At 51.8% G+C, this 16717-nt stretch overlaps 3 protein-coding genes and 1 pseudogene across 22 annotated transcripts in view; 2 read left to right on the forward strand and 2 right to left on the reverse strand.

Annotated features, from left to right (window-relative positions):
• ANAPC15 (anaphase promoting complex subunit 15) lies at window positions 1-6496 on the forward strand. Of its 18 annotated transcripts, none has more exons than XM_021926235.2 (6): window positions 29-168; window positions 1318-1402; window positions 1528-1657; window positions 2211-2270; window positions 2589-2726; window positions 2874-3237. In XM_021926235.2, the coding sequence occupies exons 3-6, from the start codon at window positions 1538-1540 to the stop codon at window positions 2931-2933; spliced, it is 378 nt and encodes a 125-aa protein (XP_021781927.1). In that variant the 5' UTR covers window positions 29-168; window positions 1318-1402; window positions 1528-1537; the 3' UTR covers window positions 2934-3237. The 18 variants fall into 18 exon arrangements, with proteins under 18 accessions (XP_031509080.1, XP_021781936.1, XP_021781927.1 ...); XM_021926238.2 differs by having other exon boundaries at window positions 1533-1657; XM_009186826.4 differs by having other exon boundaries at window positions 30-168; window positions 1318-1372.
• The window catches only part of LRTOMT (leucine rich transmembrane and O-methyltransferase domain containing), a 20393-nt gene continuing 6866 nt past the window's right edge, over window positions 3191-16717 (reverse strand). Inside the window, 5 exon segments of one of the 3 annotated variants that reach the window (NM_001136142.2) lie at window positions 3384-4225; window positions 4710-4906; window positions 6659-6933; window positions 7846-7911; window positions 9945-10123. In NM_001136142.2, the coding sequence (NP_001129614.1) occupies window positions 3905-4225; window positions 4710-4906; window positions 6659-6917 (777 nt within the window). In that variant the 5' untranslated portion in view covers window positions 6918-6933; window positions 7846-7911; window positions 9945-10123 and the 3' untranslated portion in view covers window positions 3384-3904. 3 annotated transcript variants of the gene reach the window in all.
• LOC116269934 lies at window positions 8701-8788 on the reverse strand (annotated as a pseudogene).
• Window positions 9481-15886, forward strand: LAMTOR1 (late endosomal/lysosomal adaptor, MAPK and MTOR activator 1). Its single transcript, XM_009186833.3, has 5 exons — window positions 9481-9685; window positions 13924-14069; window positions 14322-14399; window positions 14762-14888; window positions 15263-15886. Exons 1-5 carry the CDS (start codon window positions 9644-9646, stop codon window positions 15353-15355), a joined length of 486 nt encoding a protein of 161 aa, XP_009185097.1. The 5' UTR covers window positions 9481-9643; the 3' UTR covers window positions 15356-15886.

The following is a 16717-nucleotide window of genomic DNA, read 5'->3' on the forward strand; positions in this document are numbered from 1 at the left end:
CACTGTGACTAAGGTATGCAACGTCACATCCGGTTTAGTGGGCGGGAGCAGGGAACAAAAGGAGACGAAGGACGCATGCGTTTGGTGAGTCCCGGATTCTGGTGGGTTCTTCCGCTCAGGCTGAGTGAAGCGCTTCCGGGTCGCCGCCGGCTGCAGCTTCCCGGCGCGGTAAGTACAGAGACAAGGCTGCCGTCGTCTCGTTGCCCCTTCATTCCTTCTCCCACAGAAACCCATTTCCTTTGACCCGACTGCCCAGGAGCTCCATATTGAGAGTCCTTAACCCTTAAAGAGCTCCAGTTCATTGGCCGCTTCCTCGAGACTAAGCCCCACCCCTCACACAAGGTCCGTCATTCATTGGTGTCACTTCCTGTCACCCAGCATTTCTTTCAGTTAATTGGCCCTACCCAGGCCCCGCTTTTTTCGCGTTTAGCAACCCTATAAGGCCAAATTTCTGTCTTGAGTCCCGCCCTACTTTCTTTCTGTTGGTCAACTGCATGGTCATTACCGTAATGAGTAAAGAATGGGCGGTGGCTTTGCGACGGTGGGTTGGGCTTTCCGAGCTGTGATCTCTGGCCTGTCAGTACTTCTTGGACATGAGGGTGTTTTCTCTCGTACCTAATTACGCAGGTTGGGAATCTGAGATACAGGGAAGGGCAGCGGCTGGCCCTGGGTCGGTCAGATAAATTAGGACAGAAGCAGGACCAGCATCAATTCTTTTCTCCTGCTCATCCCTTTCACGGAGGAGTTCTAAGCCCCGACTCACTGTATGACCTAAAGCCAGTCTCTGCCTGTCGCTGGGCCTCAGTTTGCCTGTCCTCAGTTTAATAAAGATTATCTAGCACTCCTGGTCGGCTCCCTCAGCCGCTCAAAGCTGATTGTACCCTTATAATGTTAGTTCATCCATTCAATCTTACATCTACTTATTTATCCACTTATTCATGCCTCCTAGAATGTCTTACTAAGCCCTGCTTGCATATGCTACAATCCCCCCACCCCAACATTTGGCTGTGATTCATGAGCGGTCGTTAGTGTCCTAAATTTCTGACACGGGGTGGGTGTGGCATGGGCCATCATAAAGGTGCAAAAAGCAGGTTTTAGTGTATGGAGGAGGTAGGGATAATTTCAGTAGAACCCTGCTACCTCTAATTTTGTATAATTTCATAATGCCAGTCTGCATTCTGGATTCCTATTCCTACACTTGACTCCCATTCCCTTCCCTCCTTGAACAACCTGCAAACAGCTTTATTTATCCATTATTTACTTAATTATCAGAATAACTTTGACGGTGATATAATTGTTATTATCCCCATTTTACAGATGAAGACATTGAGGCCCAGAGAGGTTAAGTGACTCAGCCAAGGTCAAACAGCTAGTAAGTGTTGGAGCCAGGACTCAAAGCCAGGTCTATCTGATTCCTAGTGGGAGGGGCTGCTTTCCTGCTGTCTTCCACCCTATACCTAAATCAAATTACAACCAAATTAAAAACGAAAACTAAGCAAAACACATTCACTTGACCCTTTCCCTCAGTCTAGGAGCCATGTCCACTTTGTTCCCCTCACTCTTCCCTCGTGTGACTGAGACACTGTGGTTTAATCTGGATCGACCCTGTGTGGAAGAGACAGAGCTGCAGCAGCAGGAACAGCAGCATCAGGCCTGGGTGAGTGAGCAGCTAGCACAGCACAGACAGAGACCCCAGCACAGACAGAGACCCCCTTCAGTGGGCCATGACCCAGCTTTATTCTGGAAATCTGCCCAGGAAGAGCTTTTTGCCCTCAGCTGGGAATAATCAGGCTGGGAGCCAGGGAGCCAAGGTTCTCATTTTTTCATACCCTAATTTACAGGGGTACCATGTGACTTCTGGGCCAGATTAGAGCCCAGGCTGCTGACACTCAGCCCAAGCTCTTTTCCCTAAAGCACAGGAAATAATTTTGACTATTGAGGATCTAGCAGATGACGCTTTCTAGGCTGGTAAGTCTCTCACTTCATCCTCACCATAATTATATGAAAAAACCAAGGCTCAGAGAGTTTAAGTATTTAGATCAAGTTCATAAATGGCAGATGACAAGAAAGGGATTGAATCTCCCTGAGAACTGGGAGGAGGCTTCTCCCCCACACGTGTGGCTCGTCTTCTGGGCAGAATGGGCCAGTCCCATGCCCCTGACCTGCCCTACTTGGGCTCTGGCCTTTTTCGTCTGTGCCTTTGCCCACAGCTCCAAAGCATCGCAGAGAAAGACAACAACCTGGTTCCTATTGGCAAGCCAGCCTCAGAGGTGAGTGGCTCTAGCAGGTGGGGCCTGTGGGGGGGCCACAGTGGACCGAGGCTCTGCTCTAATTCTGAATGTCCTGCCTCTCACCCAGAGCAGTTGTGGTTCTCAGATCTGGGTGAAGGGCAAAAACGAGAGATAGAAGGGTTGGGCATTGGGCCTAGCATTAAGGTCCTGCAGAACATGCACCAGCCTGCTAGACTCAAGGAGGGAGGGTTGGGGTGGGGGGTCATTCATTGGCCCTAGAGAGAGGTTCGAGTGGGTCAGTTCTTGAACTGATCCACGCAGGCCTGTAGGGCTTACAGGCTCTGTCCTGCCCACCAGCACTATGATGACGAGGAAGAAGAGGATGATGAAGACGATGAGGATAGTGAAGAGGACTCAGAGGATGATGAGGACATGCAGGACATGGACGAGATGAATGACTACAATGAGTCGCCTGATGACGGAGAGGTCAATGAGGTAGGCAGGGGGTATGGGGGAGGGCCTCTCTTCCTGGGCCCCTGCTTCTGACCCAGTTGATGGCCAAAGGGTACAGAAACCCTGGATCCAGCCAGGGACAGGATCTGGGGCTGAGGCTGGCTGAGGCCCCTCCCCACCCACACCCAGCCTCCTCTCCAGGTGGACATGGAAGGCAACGAACAGGATCAGGACCAGTGGATGATCTAGGTAGACAAGGCAGGGTGGCCTCAGAGAGATTCCAGGCCAGCCCAAACTACCCTGCATCCCAACCCCCAACCCCTGCCCACAGAACCAGCTGATGGCCCCAGTGCCTGAAAGTGCCCTTGGGCACCTCCTCAGCTGCTGCCAGGATCTGGTCTCCTTGGCCCCTCCCAGGCCATCGATCTGCACTTGAAATCCCCAGGGCCTGAGCCCCACTCCACCTTCCTGGCCAGTACCTCACCCCTTGATTGGCAGGTCTGGTCTCTTTCTAAGTTTCTTTAATAAAGACAAAGGAGTGATTTTCCCCCCATGTCTATTCCCTCTTTGTTGGTGGGGCCCAGAGGAGTCTAGCATCTTCTTTTGGGCTTTGGGGAGAGGGCACTCAAGGGACATCAGCCACACCTAATTGGCTAAGTGGGCCAGGGTTAGGGAAGGCCAGGGCATGCCTGGCCCTGGGTCCAGGGTTCTGTGCCATTTTCTCTGGCCCAGCTTGCATCCAGCTATTCCTGCAGGGCCTCTAACTCACTGTCTGCCACTTCCTCTGATCCCACCCTGAATGGCATGGGCTGAGGATGGGAGGCTTTCTGAGGCCGAGAACTGGGAGGTCCCTGGAGCTCTCCCATCCAGCTTCCTTCATGTTAAGAGAGAAGATTAAATCTCAGAGCAAGGCAGGGATTCCCTTGGAGTCACTCAGCAAATCAGTGACAGAGATGGGTCAGGAGCTCAGCAAGAATGCTGTCAGTCCATGGTTCTCCCTGGAAAGAGGGGGCCTAGTGAGACCAAGCAGCCTGATAGAACTTGACACTTGAGGTCAGTGTAGAGGCTGAAAGGGGTCAGAGGTGGGAAGAGAGACTCCCTAGCCCTGAGCCCAGCATGTGTCAAGGCCCCAAACAGGAAAGGGAGCAGATTCTGAGGTCCCTGCTTGGGTGGGGGTGGGGGTGGGTGTGGGCATCAGTAAGTACCGCTGGGCCTGGACCTCAGCCTGGTCCAGCATAGGTGAGCTGAGCTATGCCATCCTTGATAGCAGGGAAGTCTGGAAGGCCAGTGTGGTAGAGGCGGCAACGGTAGCGGCCACAGCTCTTAGCATACTGCAAGAAGCGGGGTGCACCAGGGAAGAGCACATGGTCAGCCAGCACAGTGCCACCTGCTGGCAGTAGGGCATGGGCCTCCAGCAGCTGCAGGTCCCTCAGGTAATATCGTGGCCGGTGTATCAGGAGCACCAGGTCTGCCTGACTCAGCTGATACTGGGTGCGTAGGCACGGGATCACCTCCTCTGAGCTGCCCACGATGAGCTCCACCTGTGAGGATAGGGGGAGCTGGAGGTGAGGGTGGGGGGAATTGTTCTCCCAGTGAAGACCCCACCAGGATCTGGCTTACTTCATGCCAGGTCCTGGCTTAGCTCCCCATGAGTGTTCTCACATTTCCTCTGACCTCAGAACCTAAGAAGTCAGGATCAGTATTGTGATTTCCATTCTGCCTGTGAAGAAGCTGAGGTTCAGAGGATGCATGCTTTGCTAAAGGTCACATAGCTAACAAGAGGCAGAGTAAGAGCTGGACCCAAATTTGCTGGGTTCCAGAGGCCTTCCTCTTAGCTGTTTCTTTTGTCATCCGGCAGAAAATAATGTGCAGATGACTTGGGACACGAGGACACATCATCCAGCATCACAGTCCCCAGAGTGGAGGTGCTTCCTTCTCCTTAGATGGGAGTCCCTCACAAGGGATGTCTGGCTAGGGCAAGGCCTGGGGTGACAGAAATCTGGGTTGGGGAGATGGGAGACTGACCATGTGCTCATCAAAGCCGGCCAGGCGGATGAGTTTTTCAGCCACTGCTGCTGTGCGTGGGTCCCGCTCCACAGTAAGAAGGCGACCCCCAGGGGGCAGGGCTTGGGCAATAAGCAGGGTAGAGTATCCACAGTACGTTCCCAATTCCAGCACACAGGCAGGGGCCTTCTCCTCCACCAGCCGCATCAGGATCTGACCTATGTGGGGAGATGGCTGTTGCAGAAGACATGGGAGACGAATGCAGGGCCCCTGATAGAAAGATATCTCAAATGCTCACCTGCCTCACTGCAGCTCCCAACCAGTTGGGGTCTCATCTGTCTCCTGTACCATAGCCCCAACTGCCCTCCTGGTCCCCGTCTCCTACAGTGTAGTCTTCACACCAGCCCTGGAATCTTTCCAACCAATCTGACCTTATTACTCCTTGGCTCCTGTGAGCTGAAGGCCTTTGGGATTGAACTTGGGATCCTCAGCCTGGCATTCAGGACCTTGGACCTGATCCTATTCTACCTCCCAGGTTCATCTCTCAGTACTTCCCACCTATGGCCTGTATCACAGCCATCCCAAACAACTGTACCCAGAATCCATCATGCTGTCTCATTCCTTCATGCCACATGTGTATATGTGGCTGGCTTTGCCATTCCCACCCCCATCTCCATCTGCCTGGCCAACTCAAAACTTCCAGATTCAGTTCAAATGTTGCTCTTTCTCCATGAGGTCCCAGGCAGAAACAACCACCCTATCTTTGAGATTTATGAAAGGTCTCTGTTAGAATTTGTAGTTTCATTCCCCTTTTATTGCTCATTGAATATATTTCTGATCTTGGAATTGGACGAACTTCTATTTATTTATTTATTTATTTATGAGACCAGGTCTTGCTGTGTTGCCCAGGCTGGAGTGCAGTAGCGTGATCATGGCTCACTGCAGCCTTGACCACCCAGGCTCAGGCAATCCTCCCACCTCAGCCTGCCTAGTAGCTGGGACCACAGTTACTCACCACCACACCCGGCTAATTTTTAAATTTTTTGTACAAACAGGGGTCTCGCTTTGTTGCCCAGGCTAGTCTCGAACTCCTGGGCTCAAGTGATCCTCCTGCCTCGGTCTCCCAAAGTGCTGGGATTACAGGCACGAGCCACCAGTGCCTCAGCCAGTGAGCCACCAGAAATTCAGCCAGTGAATTTCTGAATTTCTTTCCTTTTTTTTTTTTTTTTTTTTTTTGAGACAGGGTCTTGCTCTGTCACCCATGCTGGAGAGTGCAGTGGCACAATCACGGCTCACTGCAGTCTCAGCCTCCTGGGCTCAAGCAGTCCTCCCACCTCAGCCTCCAAAGTAGCTGGGACCACAGGTGTGTGCCACCATGCCCAGGTAATTTTTGCATTTTTTGTAGAGATGGGTTTTTGCCATGTTGCCCAAGCCGGTCTCAAACTCCTGAGCTCAGGCAGTCTGCCCACTTTGGCCTCTCAAAGTGCTGGGATTACAGGCGCGAACCACCACACAGCCGAATTTCTTAAATAAGACCCTAAAAGCATTTATGTTGGGATTGAGATAAATCCAGGCAGACAGCTACCCTAAATGGTATGTGGAAGCCTCCATGGTGGAGAAGAAAGATGTGGAGACAGATAATTACAAAGCTATGGGTTATCTGCTGAGATGGTTATTCCACTGTGTATTATGCTTCCTTTGAGGCCAGCATTTATGGCTAGTTCATCTCTGTGGCCTCTACCCCCTCTCCCTGGCACCTAGCACATTCCTAATACAAAAGAGGTGGCAATAAATGTTTGCTGAATAAATGACTTAGTCCAAGCTCCCCTTTTCCAGATGAGAAAAAAAAAGAGGCCCTAAAAGAGGATCAAGAACCTGCCCTATTCACCCAGTAAAGCAGCAACAGATCCCAAATATTCCTTCACTGCCTTGGGGGTACTTCTTGGAGCAGAAGGCTAGGGAACACTGACCTTTGACAGGCCCCATATGGCTCAAGTACTCGCAGTGGCTGCTCCAGTGGTCCAGGGTGGTGAGGATGTGACCGGGGTCACCGGGCAGGGCATGGGTGAGCACGTAGCTGAAGGCCCGCTCCTCGATCCGCAGCCCTGACAGGCAGTCTCGGAGGCTTCGCAGCAAGACCGTGCCCACCAGCAATCGGAAGTAGTGCCGGTACCGCACCAGCAATGTTACCACCAGTGGCAGGAAGGCCAGTGCAATGGCAGGGGACATGGTCCCTACCTGGGTCCTGGGGTGGAGGGAGGGAAACCCACACCCACAATTTAACTATTTGTGTAGCCTTTGCCAGTAGCAATTATCCTTATGTTTTACAAACCATGGCTCAGAAAGGCTAAGGCTTTTGTCCAGAGTCACACAGCAGAACTGGGATTTGAATCCAGGTTAGTATGATTCCAAGCCTGTGTACTTTCAAGGACTCCATACTGTCTACTTTCAGCACCCAGCCCCAAATCACCTCTTCCCAGTCCCAACCCCTGGTTCCATCTTCACATTGTTCCCCTGACTTGTTTCTCTTTATCCCTGAAGTCACCCCTTCTTCAGGACCCCTTTCACTAGTTCCCCTCTGGGATATCTTCCCCCACCCCTACCCTCTGCCTGCTTGGACTCCTCTGACCACTGCTGTGTAGCAAAAGAGCATAGGTTTGCAGTCAAAAACACCTTCACCATCACTGTGCCCTGCCTCAGTAAAAGGCAATCAAAATACTCCATAGGGTGTTAGGGTGAGATGTCCTCTTTCCCATCCCAGGACCCTCCCTCTGCCTGCTCTTCCCTGCGGATAGGAGGAGTCTTTGATTCTGTAATAATTCTCCAGCCCTATCTCCTCTCCGCTGTATTCCCTTCTTCTCCTGTGCTGTCTTAGAATTCCCTTCACAAATGTGTACATACACATAACACACAGCACACATATTCCCTCTACTCAGCTCTTCTCTCCAGAGGCCTATGGGGAATGGGCCCCTCCTCCCATGTCCTGGGCCATTCTCTTCCTCATCCAGATCTGACCTCCTTGCAGGCCTTCTTGCAAGGCCCCTGGTGGTGGCGGGGAGTAAAAATGAAAGAGTGTATGGATGGGTGTGAATAGATGAGTGATGCGGTGGGCTTGAACTGGTGTGCTTGGGAACCCACAATCCAGGGCCCTGCTTACCTGGGCTGGAGGCTCCTGCTTAGGCAAGACCAGAGCACAGGACAGGTTGAGGGAGTCCAGGGCCTGCTGTGGGGGATAACTCTGAGCAGGAGGCTGGACTGGCTTTCAATTATTCATGCTGAGGTGGCTGCTGTCACCTGAGACCTGCAGTTCAAGTTACCAGCCCCAGGGATGAGCTTAAGCTGCCTCCTACCCTTCAGGAACCTCAAAAGATTTACAGAACCTCAGGGTCTTGATTTGAGGGGTTATAAGAGGTACGAGATCTGGCGACTTCTGCGATCCCTTGGATCAGGAGATGGGGCATGGGGTGAGCCAAGGTGATGGGGTGACTGTAATGTACTCATTGATACGCAAGTTTTTTGTAAGCAAGGCCATGCCTTGGGCCACAGGTAAGAGTCAGAACCTGTCATTGTGCTCTAGGAACTCCCAAGTTTGGTAGGTGAGACTGACCCAGGAACATAGAATATAGTGTGATCACTATTGGATGTTCCACGACTACAGGGACTTTGGCTGTTTTGTGAACTGATGCATATCCAGATATAACAGTGTGTGGCACATAGTAGACGCTCAGCAAATATTTGTTAATAAATGCATGAATTAACACTGGATGAGGATTAAGCATAGAGAGCTGGACATGTCCAGAGAATGGGGTCAGAGAAGGTAATCAGGAGGACATTGTACTGAGTCTCGAATACAGTAGGCAGACCAGGCTGCATGCGCAAAGTCCAGTAGATCAATCAGGAAACATCATTTCTCTACGTCCAGTGAAACAGATTGCTCACCCCTCCACCCCCTCACCCCTCACCTCAGAACATGCAGTGAGAGAGAGGTGTCAGGCTCTGCGTGACTTTGATATGTCAGATGGGTAATGTGCCAAAACAAGATTTGAGGGTGGGCGCATTTCACACACGCGGAATCACACGCGCATGAACAACAAATGGATCACTATACAATTTTGGACGGACTTGGACCTGTGTTCAGGGCCCAAGGGAAGACATGGGGGAGGAGGGGCGTTTAGGAAAAGAGAACTGATGGTCAGCTTTGTGCGTTAGATTTACTATGGGTCCTGTAAAAAAAAAGGCAGAATTAAAGATAAAAGCCTGAAGGCAGAGAGGTCAGTGAGGTGACTTCTATCTCCTCCACCAGGATTTATCTCCGCTCCGCGTCAGCATGTGAAGGTAGTATAAGGTCCCTTCTTCCTGTAAGTCGCAGATCCCCAGCCCAGGTGCAGAATACACCCTCCGTGTATTCACCCCCAGCCCAGCTGGGCGATACACCCTCTGTTCCCCTACTGGGTACCGGTCATCTGGATCCTCTGTGTGTGCACCCAGGCTGTACGATCTAGGAGCGTCAGGCCTGGATCCCACTCGCCCCTCGCATGGCATTTAGAAGAGTATATCACGAGGGCATACAAGGGCATTTGGTATGAGTTCGCTCAATGGCCCAGAGAAGTGGCCTAGTGGCCACGAGAACGCATAACACAATTCACGACGGCCACTACTGCCAGTTTAGACACTGGAAAGATGAAGTCATGTGATCCGCCCCTCCCTTTCCTCGCTTCACTTGCCTGCGTGTCCGGTTACGCCTTCCCATTGGTTGACAACGATCACGCGCTAGCGGGCGGGACCGGAAGCCGGGGTATTGCCTGAGGCGGCCCAGCGGCTCCGGGAGAAGGGATACGGGGGGTGGCGGCGGGTGGTTGCCTGCGGGAGGCAGTTGCGGGTCATGTGACCGGAAGGGCTCCTGACGGACGCCGTCCCTCCTCGGCGCGGCCTGAGCGCCCGGCCTGACCCCGGCCATGGGGTGCTGCTACAGCAGCGAGAACGAGGACTCGGACCAGGTGCGGCCGCGGCAGGCGGGGCTCGGGAATGAGGGCTAAGACCCTGGGGCTTGGGGCCCCAGAAAGAAATCTGCGGAGAACGGGCAGCCGGACTGCAGGGCTCACTGAATACGGAGGCCTGGAGGGGACAGATTACACAGGAGACGCCAAGCCGGACTCCTACCCCAGTTAAAGCCCCAGCTTTCTACGCGGTCCCCGCCTCGGGGTGTACAGGCAGCCGCCTGTCCGGCTCGCTCCCACCACTTCCGTTTGCTCCTACCTTCAAAACTTTCCAGATTCAAGGATCCTCAGTCTAGGTCCCCGGGAAATACTCCCTTCCCAGCTTCCTGTCTTCTCTGTATTAGTGGGCTTTGCGAATCCATTGCAGGGGTGGGTAAGCTGAGGCCCTGAGTTAGGCTGTCCTGCGATGAATCAGGAATTCATGTATCGTCTTAGTCCCTGGGGTTGCAGAAGGAAGGTCGCTGCTAGTTTAGGGCCAGAGGACGATTCTGGAAGTTGGTGGCCTTTGAGTTGGCCAATGAAGGATTTAATGGATACAGTGAGGACATCGGGACATGGGGGAAATTGTCTGGGAAGCAACAAAGAGGGTTTAGCTTTGACTAGATTGTGGTAAAAGAGAAATGGAGCGGGAAGTTCATTTGGTTCTGAGTTTGGCTTGCCTCAGTGCAGTCTGCCTGGGGCCTGAGGGTTCCTTTAGCTGGAGACATGCCTGTTCTGAGAATTTGGCTGTAGATCTGATCCCTCTGACGAAAGGCTTAGGCTGGGGAGACCTGTACAGTTTTAAATTCTCCCTCTTCCTCTTAGTGCATTCTCACTTCTCTCCACATTCTAATCCCTGCCCCGCCTGGCCTGACATTCAAGGATGAAGTTACAAGTTGCTGTCCACTCTCCTTTTTTGATCGTCTCTAACCCTGGATTCTACATTTGAACATATAGTAGACCTGAGAAAGTAGAAAGGTTTCAAGTAGCTCACAGTCTAATAGGGGAGATGGTCACAAAAATAGATTATATCACTGGTACTTGGGAAGTAGTTATTTCTTCAGTGAACGTATTTTGGATTAAGGGCTTAAGCTTAGGAAAATGTCATTTGTGGCCGGGCGCGGTGGCTGAAGCCTGTAATCCCAGCACTTTGGGAGGCCGAGACGGGTGGATCATGAGGTCAGGAGATCGAGACCATCCTGGCTAACACTGTGAAACCCCTGCCCTACTAAAAATACAAAAAAAACTAGCCGGGTGAGGTGGCGGCTCTGTAGTCCCAGCTATCTCCTGGGAGGCTGAGGCAGGAGAATGGCGTGGACTCGGGAGGCGAGCTTGCAGTGAGCTGAGATCCGCCACTGCACTCCAGCCTGAGATAGAGGAGACTGCCTCAAAAAAAAAAAAAAAAAAAAAAAAAAAAGAAAATGTCATTTGTATGGGAAGCAAGGGTCGCTTCTGGTTCTCAATTCTTCATACACCCAGTGAACACATATTTCCTTTGCTCTGTGTTAGGCATGTGTCATGCCTAATACCTCTCACTTCACCTCCACCTTTTTGAGAAAGAGACAACAATAACCCTGCCTACTGGGAGAGCTGTGGCCTAGTGGAAAATTGTCCCTTAAAGCATAGTGTGGACTCTTGCAGGGAATGAGTCAAGAAGGATTAATGCCTTATGAGAAAGGATACCAGCTTCTACTTGGAAGGGAGAGCTGGGCCTGCTGCTCTCCTGAATCTCTACCTTCTCCTTGGTGGGCTCTCCTTTCTGTTCCTAACACCCAGAGAAGGTGTTTAATCACTGCTGGGTGATTTGAGGCCTCACGTAGCAAGAGCCGTAACCATCCACCTCCCAGAGTCCCTCTTTCAGTTCTTGGGCAGGCTCTTCTCCCACTCTCATCTCTGTCTCTTTATCACAATAAAAAATGTACAACACATTACAGTTTACAAAGGGCCTTGATAGTTATCTAATTTGACTCTCGCCAGACATCTGTCATATTAGTGTGGGTTATGTCTATTTAAAGGTGAGGAAAAAGTTCAGAGAAGCTAAGTGATTTGGCCAAGCTGAGAAGTGCTAATGCCCGGGTGTTCTGATGCCAAGCCATGTACTTTATCCATGGGACCAAGCAGTCTCATCTATGCCCCTAGACCAGGTGGCCAGTCATGGGCAGGGTGCTATGTCTGTGCTAAGGTAGACAGTGAAACCCTGCCTCTTGGGTTACACTGACGCAGAGACAAACCTTGATGTGACAAACCTAACCCATGCTCCACTCGCACTTCGGGAGTGGGGTGATACTTGTCTACTCTGAAGGGGGTAGCATGGCCTCTTCTTTAAGTCTAGGTTTCAAGAAAACAACCTTGTTCCTCCCTTGATCTTAGCTGAAGGCTGAGAAGTGATCAGCCAACCTTCTTCTTGAAGAACCCCTGATAGGGAAGAGACTACCCTGTCCTGCAGGAAGATCTGTCTGAAGTGGAGCTGGGAGAAGGACAGACACATAGGAAGCTAACTTGGGCCTCATTATGGAGCCAGCTTTCCTTAGAAATACATAGTTTTATCTTTGGCAAACATTTTGTCTTTTTAGCTCTTTAATACTGAGCCTGTGTTTTAGGGAAGAAGGGTGTCTGGGAGTTTATAGAGGTAATGGGGCAAAGCCCACAGCTTCTGTCTTTTGCTGCTGGGAACTGGATCAAATTGCCTGAGGACACTTGGGCAACCTAGGCTTGAGAAAGAAGAGTAAGGTGAAAAGGCTGGGCCTCCCTAAGCAGGGCAGGAGGAAGTAGCCCTCTACAAGGAGAGTTGTGGAGTTGTGGGCAGGGGAGCTGGAGCCTGCAGCAGGAAAGACTGAGGAACTGAGACAGGCCTGGAGGGGAGCATTGAGGAGTCTGACACTGAAGGTTGGTGAGTCAGCATTAGCCAGGATGTCCCCCTGGGCCCATCCTTGGCTTTGTCCAGGGCACTCTTGCTCTTTATGGGTTGGATAGATACCCAGCAGGTCTGTTTTTCCAATTTACCACTGATAACAGCAATCAAGGATTTGCAGCTGATGGACTCAAGGCAGGGTCAAATCCAGAAATATTACAGTAGATAGAACAGGGGACTGAAACAGGACAAGTAGTAAGACCAAACCAGTGAGGAAGCTTGGTTTGGTCTTACGTTAGTTCAGGGGTTGTGATTATCAGCATAGGCCAGCAGTAACAGGGCTGCTGAAAATTTACATGGGCTACTCAGGTGGTTTAGCAAGGGCGGGAATAGCTCCATTGTTGTTTGTTTTGAGATGGGGTCTTGCTCTCTTGCCCAGGCTGGAGTACAGTGGCACAATCCTAGCTCACTGCAGCCTCAAACCCTGGGTTCATACAGTCCTCGCACTTCAGCCTCCCAAGTAGCTGGGACTGCAGGGCTCACACTACCAAGTCCAGCTAATTTTTTTTTTTTTTGGTAGAGACAAGCTCTTGCTTTGTTGCCCGGGCTGGTCTCAAACTCCTGGACTCAAGCAATCCTCCTGCTTTGGGCTCCCAAAGTGTTGGGATTCCCAGTATGAATCACCACACACGGGTACAGCTCTACTGCTCAGATCAGGATACACCTCGTACACTCAGTTTGATTCTGAAAAAGAGCACCAGAGCACAAGAGGGTGAACACCTTCCTAGGGACCTGCCTTCAAGAAGGGAACACACTTGTACTGTGTGACCCAGAGCTGGGCTGGGATTCCTGCCCTGACATAATTTGAGAAATGGCCATGGAGAGGTTGGGCTTGCTTTCCCTTGGGGCCTAGGGCCTTGTCTGGACTCACCAGGGCTTCCATCTTGGAAGGAAACAGCTTTGCTGGGGAGGGCCTGGTCCTGGGGGATGAGGAGGGCTGTTCTTGGGCTCCTGACTTGCACTGGTTTCCCCTTTAGCTCCCATTGCTTTGCCATGTCTCAGCTCCTCTGTCTTCCAGCCTCTAGTATCCTTTCTCTGCCAGGTCCTAGAATGTTTTTTAAGCTCCAGGGCTGTTGCTGACTATCTGCTTTGTGCCTCTGTCCCTTTTTTCAGGGCCTCTAGGACTGCCTGGCTCCACTCTCGTTTATCCTAGAACACCAAGTCAGCTGAGCTCCCAAGGATAGGCAGGAACTGAGTCTTATCTGGCATTCCATAAAGCTGGGCACTTTGGATATTCCTTATAGAAATATTTTTGGTGTTTAAGGTCAGAGCTGGGCTGAGGGTAGCACCCATGAAAGGCAGGATCTAAGGGTCCTGGGGCTGACTTCTCTCCCATGACCACTTCTAGGACCGAGAGGAACGGAAGCTGCTGCTGGACCCTAGCAGCCCCCCTACCAAAGCTCTCAATGGAGCCGAGCCCAACTACCACAGCCTGCCTTCCGCTCGCACTGATGAGCAGGCCCTACTCTCTTCCATCCTTGCCAAGACAGCCAGGTAAATGTCAGAGGACCAGGCCTGGGTCAGAGCTCCTCTATCCATATTAAAGGCCAGGATAGAAGGAGCGAGGCTCAGGACATGGGGGATGGGATAAGGTCACTGGAGAGAGGTGCCTCCATGTCCAGCCCTGCTCCAGTAGGCAGGAGGGAAACTGGAGTCAGATAACCCTGGAGTTGGTACCTGGCACTGAATCCTGTTTGTCCTTCTCAAAAGCACCTGTCATGTCATCTCTGTCTCTTCTCCCCAAAGCAACATCATTGATGTATCTGCTGCAGACTCACAGGGCATGGAGCAGCATGAGTACATGGACCGTGCCAGGCAGTACAGGTGAGCACCTGGCCAGCGTGGGTCCCTCAGGCTACTTGGGCTCCTACCCTCCATCACTGTTCCAGCTTCGGAGCCTGGCCCCTAGTCCAAGCTTCTCATTTGGTGCAGCCCTGGAGACTGACCACAGATCACTTGAGTGCTTCAGTAAATATTCATGTCAGCCCTGTTTACCCTGTGACACTCTCGAGGGCATTGAGGCCAAGGGAGGTGGGCCTAGAGTGAGTCTGTGATGAGCTGAGACCTTCCCTCCCAGATACCCCCCTCAGCACCCTGCTTCTCTGGCCTGAGGGGATGAGGCTTACTTGGGCTGGGCAGGGCAGACTGTGGCTTAACTGCGTACCCCCACCCCCTCTCTCGGTCAGCACCCGCTTGGCTGTGCTGAGCAGCAGCCTGACCCATTGGAAGAAGCTGCCACCGCTGCCGTCTCTTACCAGCCAGCCCCACCAAGTGCTGGCCAGTGAGCCCATCCCGTTCTCTGATTTGCAGCAGGTGAGACACCCCTTGCCTGCCCCTGCCCACCCTTCCCACACTGCCCAGGGTATGGCAGAGGGTTCACCCACTCTGCCTCAGAGGAGGTAGGGAAGATGGAGTTAGGGAGCCTGGTAGCCTTGTGGGCCCCAGTTCCCTCTCACCTCGTTCTCTTAACGTATGTCTTTCCTATCTCCTTCCCGCAACCTTTATTGTTTCACTCCCCTTTGTTCTTTTCCTTCTGTCTCTCCCATCCCTGTCTTTCTCTCTGCCTTCCTGTTCCCCATCATTCCCTCCTTCTCCTTCATCACCATCTAATCTCCCCTCCCTCTTTTTCCTGATCGGCCTCCTCACCTGTCTCTGTTCCTCTCCTCCCCGGTCCCTCTCTGTCTTAGGTCTCCAGGATAGCTGCATATGCCTACAGTGCACTTTCTCAGATCCGTGTGGACGCAAAAGAGGAGCTGGTTGTACAGTTTGGGATCCCATGAAGAGAGGGGTCCTTGGACAGCTCTTCTCCTCTCTTCATCCCATCTCTACCCCACCCCCTTGGCCCCCAGCCTCACTGCGGCTTATATAGTACCCTAACCTGCTACTAATCACAGAGAAAAATGTGAAGAAGGAGGAGAAGAGGAAGGCTGGAAGCCTGAGCAAGTGAGGGTAGAACCTTTTGGGACTGGCCTTTGAAGCTCTGGCCAGGGATGGGGTGGGGGCCAAAAGGACAGAGCCTGGTATGTCGTCATAGTCATTGAGAATGTGGAGATACCAGTTTGGGTGGGGGGTGATCACCAGGGGACCTAGGGAGATCCCCTTCCCACCCTCTCTCTTGGCCTCAAAGTCACTCCTGCCCCCTCTCCCTGACTTGGTGCTCACATGCACCTCACGAGGGTTTGTGACCAGGGTCTGGATGAGCTTGAATTTGAATGAATTGAGTTTGTATTTCTAGAACCCTGGGTTTTTACATGTTTGGTCTTTTTTTTGTTTTGGTTTGTCACCCTCGATAAAGGAAGTATATTCATCCATGTGCTGGTTCTGGCCCCTCTGTCCTATCCATTCTACTTTTGACTACTCAGGTCTATGAGAGTAAGATGGGGGGTAGGGGGCATCTTGCAGAGGCACTGAAGATGAATCCAGGAGATAAGGGTTTAGGGTGTCAGCTCCTAGCTGAGACCTGGCTTGGGCTAACCTCAGATTGGATGAGACTGTTCTTGTCCCTTGTCCAGTGATGATGGGAACACTGTCAAAGCTGAACAGACCTGAATCTGAGGCAGCTTTGATTCTTGGGGGCCCTGCCTCAGACTCAGTGGAATTACCAGCAGCCCCTGGGGGTGAAGGGAGACACCGCAGGTCGACGGGTGGAGAGTGAAAGCAGGCCAGACTCTTCTGGGAATACGTAATATGGAGTCAGCAAGCAAATGTTTTTAAGCAGAAGATTCTTTTTATCAAATGAAATCCTAAGCCGAATCCCAGCATATAAAACATAGAATGGAATTAACTTTGATCTGATTGAAGTGGGGGCTGGTTTCAGAGATCATAGCCCATCTTCTTGGCTTGTCATGGAGGCCTGTGAGGCATCTCTACAGACCCTGGTACTCTGAAGAGTTTGGAAATTACTGATCTACTTTAACCCCCAAATCTCTAAGCTGAGAAGTACAAAGGGGCCCAGAAAGTTAGATAAATTTCCCAAGGCTATGTGGTAAACCCAGGTCTCCAGTCCCAGACCAGCAGGCCTGTCCCTCAATTGCCTCCCTTTTTCAGCAAAATAAGACTAGAGCTGGCCAGGTATAGTGGCTTATACCCGTAATCTAGCACTTTGGGAAGCTGAGGTGGGCGGATCACCTGAGGTCAGGAGT

This window comes from Papio anubis, chromosome 12 (genome assembly GCF_008728515.1).
Source record: "Papio anubis isolate 15944 chromosome 12, Panubis1.0, whole genome shotgun sequence".
NCBI classification, from domain to species: domain Eukaryota; kingdom Metazoa; phylum Chordata; class Mammalia; order Primates; family Cercopithecidae; genus Papio; species Papio anubis.